Below are 14,219 nucleotides of genomic sequence, written 5' to 3' on the forward strand. Positions count from 1 at the left end.
GTTCTGGGGTTGGAAACATGGCTAAGTGGTTAAGAGCACTGACTGCTCTTTCCAGAGGACCCGTGTTCAATTCCCAGCACCCACATGACATCTTACAACTATCTGTAACTCCAGGATCCACTGCCCTCACACAGAGTTACATGCAGGCAAAACACCAGTGCACACACAAAATAAATAATTTTTAAAAACCTACCAGCTACAGATGCACATAAACAATCAAAGTTTCTAAGCATGCCCCAGAAGAGAATCTTCTCTCCAGCAGCCATAGAGCTGAAGTTGCAGAAAATCAAACCAAAGCCCTCATTATAAGGCTTGCTGAATTAGAGAGAAAATTCAAGTCCCAGTCTCAGGTGGGGTCCACAGTTAAAGTAAGGGCATTAGTTGGTAAAGAATGGGATTCTGTAACTTGGAGTAGGAGTAATGTGTGGGAGGAATCTACTGAAGCCGAGAATGTTGAATCCTTGGATTCTCAAGGGGTTTTCTCACCTGAGGAGGTAGTACCCTCAGCCCCACCCCGTGAAAAAATGTTGTTTTTTTCACTTTTGACTGAGGAAATTAATCCTTCATTCTTCACTGTCTGCTAAATCAGCAGTGACTTTCTCTGAAGGAGAAATGGCTGACTCATGGGCTGTAGCCAATGGACTGGCTACATGGTCAGGGACTTCGAAACAACATGATTGGAAAATTGGTGAGAAAGACATCTGGGGAAGAAGTATTGGATAGATCTCTCCAAATGGGCAAAGAATGTGAAGATACTTGTGTCCCATATAAATGCTCATCAAAAGGTAACCTCTGCTGAAAAGCTCAATAATCAAGTAGACTGGATGACTCATTCTGTGGACAGTCAGCCTCTTTTTCCAGCCATTTCTGTCACTGATTAATGGGACCCATGAACAAAGTGGTCATAGTGGCAGAGATAGGGGTTATGCATGGGCTCAACAACATGGACTGCAATTCACCAAGTGACCTGGCTACAGCTAGTACTGAGCACCCAGATATGCTAGTAGCAGAGACAAACACTGAGCTCCAGATAAGGAACCATTCCCCAGGGTGACCAGAGAGTGACCTGGTGGCAAATTGACTACAATGAACCATATCCTCCATGGAAAGAACACTTGTTCTTACTGGAGTAGACACTTATTCTTTCCTGCCTTTCCTCCTCCAGGAAAAGAAACAAGACCTGCTGAGGTGCTTACCAAGGGTGGAGGAAATACAGAATGGGTAGTAGAGGAAAAGTAGTTATAAATACCAGCTAAGACCAGTTACAGAAACAAGGATTATAGCTGACATGAATATGGTATTTTTTTAAAAATGCATTTGTACAGATATTTGTGTTTTCTTTTAATTACCTTATCATGAGATGTAACATCAATTACGAGAACACCAATGGTTATCATATTTAGGTTTGACAAACTAAAAGAAAGTCTCCCGAGGGACATTGCCACCTATTCTAAATTTATAATGCATTTGTGGTTATACAAGGGATAGTTATATCATGTTAGGCATAATTATGACCTGGTTAAATATATAATGTGTTTATAATTGCATGTGGGATAATTATATTTAGGCATTACTATGACCTGGTTATTGCTTTCATTTAGAACTAATCACAACATAAAGAGATAAGACTGTGTGTCGAGTTGACAAGGGGTGAACTTGTGATGGTTATTCTTGGTTGTCAAGTCAACTACATCTGGAATTAACTGGAATCCAGAAATGAAGGGCAAACCTGTGAGAATATTTTCTGCTCAGTTTGAAGTGGTGGATTCACTTCTTGTCTGGACCTCTGAGGAAGGAAGACACATGCCTTGATATGGATCTCAAGGCAGGAAGATCCACCTTTAATCTGGCCACACTTTCTGCTGTAGCCCATAGAAGGACATGGACGATGGAAGCTTTTGCTCTTTGCCTGCTTGCTCTCATCTTGCTAACACATCCATTCCTTCACTGCCATTAGAGCCTACTTCTTTGGGATTCCAGCACACAATGAAGACTAGCTGAGACGTGCAGTCTTGCGAACTGACCAACTACTGGATTCTTGAACTTTCCATTCACAGCCAGCCATTGTTAGATAAGCAGCCTGTAAGTCACTCTAAAAAAATCCTTTTCTAAATATATATAGAGATCCATTCTATAAGTTCTGTTACTCTAGAGAACCCTGATTAACACATGGTCTCAACATCTCTACAAATTAATTACCAGCTATTTTCTGCAATTGACACTAGCAACTTTCCAGGGTAGAACCTCTGCTACCAGGTGTAGGGAAGGATTAATTCCAACAAGATCTTGCCTTCTCAAAAAGATGACTAATACTGGATCATTTTACTTCCCACTGCTCTGTTCCACCACCCTCTTCAAGATTCTGGGTTCTAAGACTTATGTGATCAGAGCTGCCCCTTTCTACCTATAGCATGAAGAAATTCTGCTATCTCCAGGCTCCCACTCACTTCTTAGACAATAGAAAGTCTAAACTCTGGCTTACCAGCATAAATGTCTATTCTGGTGGCATCAGCATCTCTGCAAAATTAAAGGAAAAAATCTGAGATACAAATGAGAATATGAATTATCAATCAGCAAAATGCATAGTATTTTAAGTGCAACACATATTACTTTTAATTGTTCAAGCTGTGAAAAAACTATATATTAAAGTTTTGTTTTTATACTTGACCACACAATTTCTCTGACATTCAAGCACTCCAAATTTATTAAGACACATGACACATAGTTTTGAATAATAGTTCTAGGAGTGTTATACATCCTGTTATCTCCATACTCACTACGTAGCCATGGATGACCTTGAACTTCAGATCATCCTGCTTATACCTCCTAAACACAGGGAATACAAGTGTGAACCACCATACTCAGTTTACACACTGCTAGGAATGGAATGTAGGATTTGTGCATCTTAGGTACATATTCTACAAACTGAGCTACATGTTCAACCTCCCTTTAAATAATGGCTTCACTATAAAAATTGTTCAAGGTTCAATAAGAATGTTGCTTTTTGTGTGTACATGTACATGTTCATATATGTATGAGTGTACCTGGGCAAGTATGCATGCAGAAACCAAAGATTAACATTGCTCTCCAGTTTTTCTTCTTTTTCCATTTACTTAATGTATCGTATGCTAGTGTACATAGTCATGAAGCATATGCGTCCAGAGGACAATTTGGAAGAGTTGGTTCTCTCCTTCTACTATGTATGTTCAAAATGGTCATCAGCTTAGCAGGAGACCAATGAGCCATCTGGCTGGACCTTCTACCTTATGTTTACTGAACCTGGACCCTGAAGATTCAGCTTAACTGGCTAGCCAACAAATACCAGGAATTTTCTTGTCTCCTTTCCTATCCTCAGCATTTTATCAACTACAGACAAAATTACAAGCTTGCACTCTCAGGTCAGGCTTTTATGAGTGCTGGGGACTCAGATTCTCAAATTTGAATGGCAGCCACTCCTACAACACAGAACATTTCCCTTTATACACACAAAAAGAGATCAAATATTTGTCTCTTTACTCACTTTACTGAAATCATAAAAAGGTATTCCAACTTGTCTATTTTTCCTTCTTACCAACATTTGAAAAGGTAAAATCCATTATAAACCTATAAAAAAATTAGGCATAAGCACCATAATGTACAAATCAATTCCTGAGCCCATAATCTCATGTTCCCTAATCTTGAAAGAAATCTCTTTAGATTTCAGCAATCAGTTGAAATCATACAAATTTGATCACAAATAATAACTTCTTTAAAGGCCTGGAATTATATTAGTATAATTTATCAACTACAGACAAAGAGAAAGAATGGAAATTTTATAGGAAACAATGTATCATCTAGTAGATTTTCATGAACAGGTAACAAGCATATAGTAATAAAAGCAATAATAAAAGTCAAGTATATTAACATAAATCTATAATGCCAATACTCAAGAGACTGAGACATTAGTAAGGTCTGTCTCAAAAACACAAACAAAAAGTACTAACAGTATAAGTCATCTGTACAAACATTAGAAATTGCAAGTAAATTCATGAACTGAGGAAGTTTCAAATTCTACTATCAACTCCTGCCCTCTTCTTCCTTCATTAGTTATCAACACTAGTCAATAAATATCTGAATAAAACCAAAATTTTCTTAATATAAATATAAATAGAATTTTTACTTTTACTTGGTCTTACAAGTAAATACATACATTCTTCCAACACTAAAAACACAACACGAGAGTGCTGAAACATGATTGCTTCCAAACATTGCTGCTAACAATGGAAGACACTAGACCAGGCATAGTAGCACATAGCACACAGCACAAGAGAGGCAGAGACCAGAGGATCTCTGTAAATTCAACATCAGTCTGGTCTACACAGTGAGTACCAAAGTTACACAGTGAGGTCCTGTCTCACAACAACAAACAAACAAAAAAACAAAACCCAAACAAAACTCATAATGGACGATACTGATTAAAGAGTATTCACTTGCAATAAAATATGTATTTGGGAGAAGATGCAAAAGTCTGGTCTAGTTTTAAAAACATTCAGTGGTACAGTGTCTTTGCAGCACAAATTAATACTATAACCTATGTATCCCATTAGTGTGACTCTTACGTTCCTATCTTAATTCCCTACTTTCCACAATTATCACGCTTTGATACACAAGGGAAGGTGGTTTGGAAGGAGTAAGTTTCCTATCTTTAGGCTGGAACACAAAGAGCAATGGATGAATTTAAGGTAGTCAAGGAAATTGTCAATTACTGTGATAATAAAAATATTTCTTACTAACAAGTCTCTTAGGAGTTGTAACAAATGCAACAAAAACATCTTTCTCTCAAGTCATCAGAGAGCAAAGGTCATGGTGATCCAGGAAGTTCCCACTGCAAGCAATTACAGGCTGGAAGACTACCTACCTTGCATTGTCAACCAGTTCAGCAAGAGCACCAAACAAGAATTCATGAGTGGTTCTGAAATAATAAATTTTAAGAGTCATCAAAAGGATTATGAAGTGAACTATGAGTCTTAAGATTATAAACATTAAAAGGGTTAGAAAACATCTAAAATCCTCATGCATATTACTGTTGTAACAACTAAATGTAAACTTTTTTGTAACACAAGCTTTTCTAGATCTAATTCCCCACAAATCAAGTCCTGTCATTTACTCAGAAATGTTTATTCTTCCTATTTGTATGAAAAACCCACCCTAAAGAATCTTTAAATTTCTACAATATGTACTATTAAAAGTAATGATGGCCTGCCTAGAAAAAAAAAGTCTGTATTTTTCTTTCATTGATTTAATCAGATGTCAGTTTCTACACTGGAGGAATTATAAACATACATCTTATAAGCAAATATCTTAAGGTCTGAATAATATGACAGGTATGTTCACTAAACACAAACCTTCAGAAGCTTCCAGAAGGTAACCACTGAAACCTCTACTTAAAAAGTTAATTTGCCCTGTATACCCAGAAAACTATACAAACTCTTAGCCTTGCAGGAGAATTTTTACAAAAAGGATCCTAGACAAAGACCTGGTTTTAGTCAACATCTGAGAAAGCTAAAATTATCTGTAATATCTCCATCTTTGAAAATAAGTAGTTTTGTTTACGAGGTGCACAAAAGCCTATGAGTTTCCTCTTTTCACTGGTACAGATCACACACAGGCAAAATGCTAAAAGGTGTGCTCAATTTACACCTTCTTAATTTGCAAAATTTTCTATAACAGTCTTCATTAAATATAAAGTAGAGTAGGTCCACACAGACCATCCAGAAAATCAGCTTGACTTTTAAAGGAAATACAGTTACAACAGACACAAACTATAATCAACTTTCGTAAATTATTCTTGCGTTTCCAGTTTTAGTCAATAATCAAAATGACATTTTCTAAACATTTAGATCGAAATACAACACTAATAACATTTAAGATCTCTGGCCACTTATCACATTGTTTTAAACAAACTGTAATCTATTTGTTTATTAAAAACTCCTAACTGAACTTACTCTTCAAAAAATTTTTTCTTTTTTACTAAAAACTTTTAACAGTACAACTACCTCTTCCTAGAATTTTAGGAAGAAATATTCTCCCACGAGATCAGTGAATATATCTGTTGCTAACTCAAGAAATATGTTGCAGCAAGACGTAGACTTTTTTTTTTTAATTACCAATTCATTTAAGGAACGGAACTCAAATTCTTTGGGCTAAAATCCAAATGTTAAGTACTTCACATAGAAGAATCAAACTTCTAAAAGAAACCTTGCCTCGAAAAGTCATCTATTATAAATATTTAAGTGTTCACAATTATGGTAGCAATGCCTGTAATTCTAAGAGCCTGTAATGACATCATTTAAGAAGTAGAGGATGAAGAACTCAAGGCCTGCCTGGACTATGTAAGCAAGATACTATCAAAAACAACTAAGTAAATTTCAAAACTATTACTTTAAATTTGCCAAACTATCAATTGGATATACAATGCTCTGTATATTCCACTCTGTATTTGCATAGGGCAGTGGTTCTCAATCTGTGGGTCACAATTCCTTTGATAAGCCTCTATCTCCAAAAATATTTACATTACAATTCAAAACAGTAGCAAAGTTACAATTATGAAGTAGCAACAGAAATCATTTTATGGTTGAGGGTTACCACAACATGAAGAACTGTATTAAAGAATCATAGCATTAGGGAAGTTGAGAACCACTGGCATAGGAAGAGGGCTAGGAATATAGGTGTGTGGCACAGTGTTTGTCTATCATGCATAGGTCTTAGATTAATCCTCACCATAGACACACAGACAGACACTGAGAGACAGGTTGGAAAATTAAGGTGAACTGTTAAAAGAAAATGTAAAATAAAAGTCAATCCAGACTGTTGGCATACACCTTTCATTCTTGCACTTGGGAGGCAGAGGCAGATTTCTGAGTTTAAGGACAGCCTGGCCTACAAAGTGACTTCTAGGACCGCCGGAGCTGTTATAGAGAAACCCTGTCTCCAAAATAAAACAACAAAAACAACCAAAGTCAATCTAGAGACAGAGACTGTAGCTCAGTGCCTGAGCACTTCCTAGTTAGATCCCTATCAAGGCCTAAGTTAGATCCCTACAAGAAGACAAAAATGTCAATCTACAGCTAGACATGATAGGACACAACTGTAATTCCATAAGGCCAAGAGAGGACAATAAACAAGTTTTAGGCAAGCCTTGGCTATACAGCTAGATCATCTTTAAAACAAAATTATTAAGAGGGGAATGTAGCTTTGAGCAGTGGCTCATCATAGCCAATAAGGTTTATCTGAAGGGCAATTACTGCTAGTTGAATCTAATATTTGTTCTCAAGCTTTCAGTCATCTTCCTGTCTAATGTAAGTCAGAAAATCACAACAAATTAATTTTCTATACACTCCAGACTGGTATGTAAAAACATAAAATAGCCAACTCTATTTTTAATAATTTTCATTTATTTAAACATGAATTGTTTTGTTTTCTTTTCTTTTCTTTTGGTTTTTCGAGACAGGGTTTCTCTGAGTAGCTCTGGCTGGCCTGGAACTCACTCTGTAGACCAGACTGGCCTTGAACTTGGAGATCTGCCTGTCTCTGCCTCCCGAGTGGTAGGATTAAAGACATGCACCACCACTGCCTGGCTTATGAACATGTATTTAACCTGTCAATGAATCTCAAAAAAATTTGTTCATGGCATATGGTAATAAGAGCATACTAGCTAAGAATATGAGTATAATTGTATCAGAATGTTCTATCAATTATCAATTCACTTTAAAAAACAGAGATCAAATTCTTCTGGCTTAAAAACAAAATGACGTTTCTAGGCTGGGGATATAACTCAGTTGGTAAGGTGTTCCAGAACGTTCCAGGGGTTAACAGACAAAAAATAGTCACCTTACACTTCAGCATTATGATCACCTGACTACATAAAAGTATAACAAAACAAATGAAATAACTTAAGATACAAATCTTTAAAAAAAGATACGCATCTTATGCCAAAGGAGCCACTTCTATAAAAACAGCAGCCATAAAACCAACCACCAAAGAGTTTAAAACTCCTTTAATGTGAAAACCCTAACCTGTATAAACCCCTAAAAAGCAGCATATACTATTAAAAGAAACTAGACTGGCCGGGCGGTGGTGTCGCATGCCTTTAATCCCAGCACTCGGGAGGGAGAGGCAGGCGGATCTCTGTGAGTTCAAGGCAGGGCTGGACCGACAGCCTCCAAAACAATAGAGAAACCCTGTCTCATAAAACCAAAAAAAGAAAAAAGAAAAAGAAACTAGATTTCCCCCCCCCAGGCTATCATGAGAATCTGCAAGCCTGTTTCCAGCGTTGACGAAGCTATAACCAAGAATGACCAACCATCAATAGCAAGTATAATATGATCTAATTTTCACAAAAGTTAAGACCTATTTGCCCTCTCCAACATATACTTCTGAATGTATCTGCCTAAGGACTGAAGATGGCTCAGTGGTTGAGAGCGTATGTTGCTCTTGCAGAGAGACTCAGGTTCAATTCCTAGTTACCACAAGGTGGCTCACAATAGCCCCTAACTCCAGTTACAGGGAATCTGATGCCCTCTTCTGAACTCAGTGGGTATCAGGCATATACATGGTACACATGCACACATACAGTAAAACACTCCTATACATAAAGAATATTTTTTAAAAACTTCTCTAATGTCTAACACCAATGAGCAGGCTGCATAAGGTTTTAGTCTATATAAAACAGTATAAAGAAAATAATAAACACCACTTGACTGTTATTTGGCATAATCCTCAAACACTATCATATTAGCTCCATCTTACAAATGAAGAAACTGAGGCTCAAAAAAGCTGTCTTGTGCATAAGCACAGAAAATAAGCATTCAAATACAGGGTTTGCAAGTTTCTAAATACAGGCTTTTCACAAAAACCACAAAAATTTCTACACCTCTCGCCTGGGCACTGCTTCAAGTCTACTTAAAAAGGAAAATAAATAAAATGCTGTTTATTTCACAACTCAAAATATGGTTAATATTGCTGGTTAATAACATCTGAAATTGTCTGGCATTTTTAAGATTTTAACAGAACAAAGAAGGTACCAAAATCCAATCTTTTCCTTCTCTGAAGTTGATTTATTGAACCATTCTACTATTACATGTAATTTTTTTTAATTTTAGTTTTCTTTAAGAATGAACTTTCAATCAAGTCATAATGACCAAAAAAAAAAAAAAAAGAAAGAAAAAGAAAACCTTCTTAAAATTAGTTACAAACAAAAAAATTGAAGTTGAAGGCCCAGTGTGGTGGCAGCTCATACCAGAAATCCCAGCACTCAAGAGGCTAAGGCATGAGGATCAAGCCACACAGTAAAGGCCTAAGTAAAAGAAAAAACATCTTCATTGTGTGTGGTGTTGTACAGTTAATATTTTCTTCTGGTAAGACTAGACACATTCAAAGTAGAATCGTTTCAAAGATCTTATCTGCGATCCAGATAAGAAATTCCGGAGTTTCCAAATGATATGGCAATCCTACGTTCAAGCAAGCACAAAGTTCCAATTCAACACATAAAATTCATAGAAAATTCTCCAACATCACCTTATTCAAGGAACTCAGTTTACTTCTTTGCTTTGGCAGTATCCACATACTGTTAATGCATACAATAAAAAAGGAGAAATAATGCATAATCCTCAGAAACTTAATAAACCAAAATGGAAGACTTATAAATTGGGAAGTTAAGTCCTCTGCCTTACAGACAAGAAAACAAACCCTTCAAGGTAACAGTCAGCATTGCATAATGGTTAAAAATACGAAGGACTATAGCCAAATCTGGGTACCACTAATTTGCCTCTGCAGCCTCAATGTAAGCCTTAAAACAACCTAATTTCTTAGTCTCAGTTTTCTCAAATGCAAAACAAGAGTAACTGTCCATGTATAGGTTTAAGCAATGAATTGCTGATACTGTTATTGCATAAAGTTTGTAGTGATTTTAGAACAAGAAGGTTTTGAAGCAGTCTTCAAAGGTCTTCCAAGTTTCAGAAAATCTGTAATTCCAAATTTGTCTTGTCAGTCCAAAACTGACCTGTGCTGACATTACAATCAGCCATGAACATTTAAGTATCCTCCACCTGCTTGGTAATATGTAGTTCAAATACAAGTAACTCTGAGAGTGTAGCCAAATCCTTAATTAGTGACCTAGGTAATCTCTATGGTACCATCTGTAAACTGATCTACTTCAATAAAAAACACACAAAAAAACACTTCCTAAATAATGAAAAACCAAACCTCTCAGCATTAGACAAATCACTGCTCAGAAAAAGAAATTACTTCCTTTTCAGAAGTTTTTTTTTTCCTGCTTTTTTGGTTTTGTTGTTGTTGTTGTTGATTGCAGGTTTTTTTCGGGGGGGGGGGTGTTGATTTTTTGTTTTGGTTTTTTGAGACAAGATTGTAGCCCTGGGTGTTTTGGAACTCAGTCTGTAGACTAGGCTGGCCTCATACTTGCAGAGATCCTTCTGCTTCTGCCTCCCGAGAGTGCTGGGACTACAGGCGTGCACCACCACTACCCATCTCAGAAAAGATTTTTTAAAGTATTATGGAATCACAAAAGGCCAGAAATCACTGCACTATTACTGGATAACTGAAGTCCATGCTCTCTAATCTGCAGATGGTCTTCCACTAACTGCACCGTTTACTTATTTAGGTCTCCATTAACTCCTCATCCCAGCACTCCAACAGGATACTTCACTTTGAGCTCAAAAGTGACAGGTGAACGTTTTTGACTAGATTTTTTTTGCTCCGCTGGGTAACTTAATGAAAGGTTTTAAGAATTGACCCTAGCTGGGTGTGGTGGAGCACTCCTTTAATCCCAGCACTTGGGAGGCAGATCTCTGTTGAGTTCCAGGTCAACCTTGTCTATAAAGTCAGTTTCAGGACAGCCAAGGCTATATAGAGACCCTGTCTTAAAAATAAACAAGTAAATAAACAGCCCTAAACTATTCCACACTAAATTGTAATGTTAATTTCTTCACTTACTCAAGAACCATGAACATAGCATGTTTCTGTGATTTCACATATTTTGGGGAAAGACTATATAAATCAAGGGTTTTAAAGAAATCTCTACTCCTGCTTAGCATATGAAAACTGTATTGGATAGACTAACAATTTGCCAAAAAGATACAACCAATTGTTTGCTGAAAAATAACAGCTTTCTTCTTCCAAGTTGGGCATTTACATGTCATCATCATCTTGTTGTTGTTGTTGTGAGAAACACTTGTTATAAACCCAATTGTCTAGGCTATCACTAAAGATGTGCAACAGTTGATACTAGATGATCCAAAATTTGGCGATCCCATGTTGGATTCCTACTAAACACTTGGATGAAACAACTCAATATACTGACTCCATATAAAGTCTGCATTTAGAAAATTTTGATCCAGTAAGTGAAAATCATTTTCTTCTAGATTAGCAACAAATATTTCACTGATCTCAGTTCTTCAATAGCGCTCAAGACATCCAGTGATACATCTCACTCGAATGACACATGCCAAAGAATAAAAAAGCAAAATTTTCTGGAGAAAGGATTTCCTTATTAACATCAAGGAGGAGTTACTGGTTACCTCAGTGGCATCTACAGGATACTTACGAATTTGTGTGCAGATATTCAAAGGTTAGTTGAGCTCTGTTGAGACTGCTGTAATTGGTGAAGGCCATGACTGCAATGAGTCTCCAGTCTTTAATCGTTAACAGGGAAGTACATATATCAGAATAGATTTCCCCAGGGTTCTGTCCAGTACAGGGTAAATTTGTGCTTCTTAGTGATACATAAAATTTCCCTAATAGCTATCCAAAATATAGTCAGATATTTGAAATTGCAAGTGATTTAAGTATTTAAGTATTTAAGTATTTCAATGACTATGTGTAATATTTTGGAAAGAACTACATCCTAAACCTACAGTCCTTAAGGGAGGTGAGGGCCAAGCTTCTTCATGCAATTCCTATGCGTCAAAAGTGAACGGCAATGTACGGTCTTCAAAGTTGGCAGTTTATTACAGCTTCATCTTCACGTTCTTCGAGTCCTTCTCTGTTCTCCTAAGTTTCCTGAAAAGAATCAGGAAACGGCCTACTTCTGTCATAAAGCTGACGGCTCACCTACGTCATTACCACCAGAGACTTCATCACCACCGACGACACCAGGCTCCTCAAACAGGTGTTCCACTGGACAGTGCGGGGGGAGTGGATGCTGCTTCCCCCTTCACCGCTTCCCAACTGGAAGGTCCTTGGTGCTGACTGACGATTTCTTTCCCACGCCCGTCCCCACACAGCCTGCTGTTTGGCCACAGTCACCACAGCTGGCGAGTGAAATTACTCACGGTGGCCCACAGAAACACCATCCCTCGCAACAATGCGCCCTCCCCCGAATCACCTCAGGCGCGCCCTTCCCCCACTCCCTTCAGGAGACGGCCTCGGGCGCTCAGGCCTTCCCAGGCCTGGGTCCTTGTGGCCACCTCCTGGCTCCTGACGGAGGAGCTGGCGCTAGATCCGAGGCAGAGGACGGAGGGCAGTGGCGAGCGCACCACCAGATGCGACCGGGCGTTGCCTGCAGCTCGCAGATGCCTTTGTCCCTCCCCGCGGAATTGGAACTCAACCACCGCAGCGCGCGCTTGGAACCATGTGCTGCCGCTGCCTCCGCCGCCGCCGCCCGCGCGCGCGCGACACGCCGTGCCTGAGCAGATGACGACAGGACGGACGCCACGAAACTCAGCGTTGAGGACTCGGCCGCCGCCGCCGCCACGGCCGCCTCGGCCACCGCTTTGTCTCCGTCAGCGCACGCAGCGCGAGCCACCGCGCTCTCTCCCGACGGCCTGTGCCTCCAAGGCCTCCGCCGCGCCTTCGGCCAATCACAGAGCCGCGAGTCTTCCCGCCCCCCGCCCCGAGATCCCGCCTTCTGATTGGCGGGCGGCGTTTGCCCCACGTGACCGGATCCCGCTTGGGCCGGCCCGCCCCCGTCACGTGAGGGCGCGCGCCTCTCTTCCTGCTTTCCTGACCCCTCTCCGCCATTTAAAGAAACAGTACCGGGGGCGGGCCGAGCGACGCAGCCGGGACGGTGGCTGCAGCGCAGAGCGGAGGAGCCATCTTGTCTTGTCGCCGGGGAGTCAGGCCCCTAACTCGAAGAAGCCCTGGCGCGCCCTCCCCCCCTTCCCGGTCTGGTAGGGCGAAGGAGCGGGCGTGCGGTCGATCGAGCGATCGGTTGGCGGCTCTTTCTCCTGCTCTGGCATCCAGCTCTTGGGGCGCAGGCCCGGCCGCCGCGGCGCGCGCCCGGTGGCCGTTGGCGCTCGCGCCGCGTCTTTCTTCTCGTACGCAGAACTCGGGCGGCGGCCTATGCTTTTGCGATTCGACGAGGAGTCGTCCGGGTGGTTGGCGGCGGCGGGCAGCTGCTCCGCCCCGCTCCCGGGGAGGCGGCGGGGGAGGCTGGGGTGGCCGGGGCCGGCCTGGAGGCCTGGCGCCACCCTTCCGGGCCTGCTAGGACCCAGTTGGAGGCACAGGAGGGAGCTGGAGGATGGTTGGTGGTGGGCTTTCTCCTTTGCCTTTTCCTGCTTATGCCACCTTAGTGCGGGAGCGGGAGCTCTGGCGGCAGCTCCGGGGTGGGGATTCGAGCCCCGGAGTCGGAAGATCTGGGTTTGCTTCCGGGCCTAGCCACCCGCTGGCCGAGTGACCTTAGGCAAGTCACTCTGTAATTCGTCTGCGCCTCAGTTTCCTCCTCTGCCTATCCGTGTGTGTATGGGATTGAAAGCGCTTTACAAAAGCGTCAGTTTACATAAAGGATGATTATTGTTTGTATTTTTTCTTTGAATTGCAAGAAGACTTAGCAAGTGCTCATTCCCTGAAATTAAATCCGGGAACCTTTTGTTGGAGTTGGAGATCGGCAGGCTCCTTGAATTCGTGTGCAGAAACATGTGGGGAAGTGCATTCTAGTGGAATGAGCGTATCCATCAATAGCAAAGTTTTCCAAGGGGGCTGTGACCAGGAAGAGTTTAAAACAATTTTATGCCAGCGGGAGGAAACTGAGGCCTACATGTCGTTTGGGACCCTTCACAACCAATTTGAAGCCCCCATTTGAGTCCCTGGTATATGTGAGCTGCTTCTTAATGCATAATGGCTATTTTGGGTAACATCATTTCACTGCTTGGCTTCTAAGCCCTTTCCTTTCACCGTAGGGTGCCTGAAGGGTGGCTGATACACATGGTACCATGGCACCCAATGTA

At 40.6% G+C, this 14,219-nt stretch overlaps 1 protein-coding gene across 1 annotated transcript in view; it reads right to left on the reverse strand.

Moving 5' to 3' along the window:
- Positions 1-12,597, reverse strand: part of Morc2 (MORC family CW-type zinc finger 2) — a 38,121-nt gene extending 25,524 nt beyond the window's left edge. Inside the window, exons 1-3 of the mRNA XM_005068912.4 lie at positions 11,600-12,597; positions 4,898-4,951; positions 2,483-2,517 (exon numbers count right to left, since the gene is read on the reverse strand). Of these exons, the coding sequence (XP_005068969.1) occupies positions 2,483-2,517; positions 4,898-4,951; positions 11,600-11,667 (157 nt within the window). The 5' untranslated portion in view covers positions 11,668-12,597. The remainder of the gene's footprint in view (positions 1-2,482; positions 2,518-4,897; positions 4,952-11,599) is intronic.
- Positions 12,598-14,219: the final 1,622 nt, after the last annotated feature.

Source organism: Mesocricetus auratus, unplaced genomic scaffold (genome assembly GCF_017639785.1).
Source record: "Mesocricetus auratus isolate SY011 unplaced genomic scaffold, BCM_Maur_2.0 Super-Scaffold_100006, whole genome shotgun sequence".
In the NCBI taxonomy this organism is placed as follows: domain Eukaryota; kingdom Metazoa; phylum Chordata; class Mammalia; order Rodentia; family Cricetidae; genus Mesocricetus; species Mesocricetus auratus.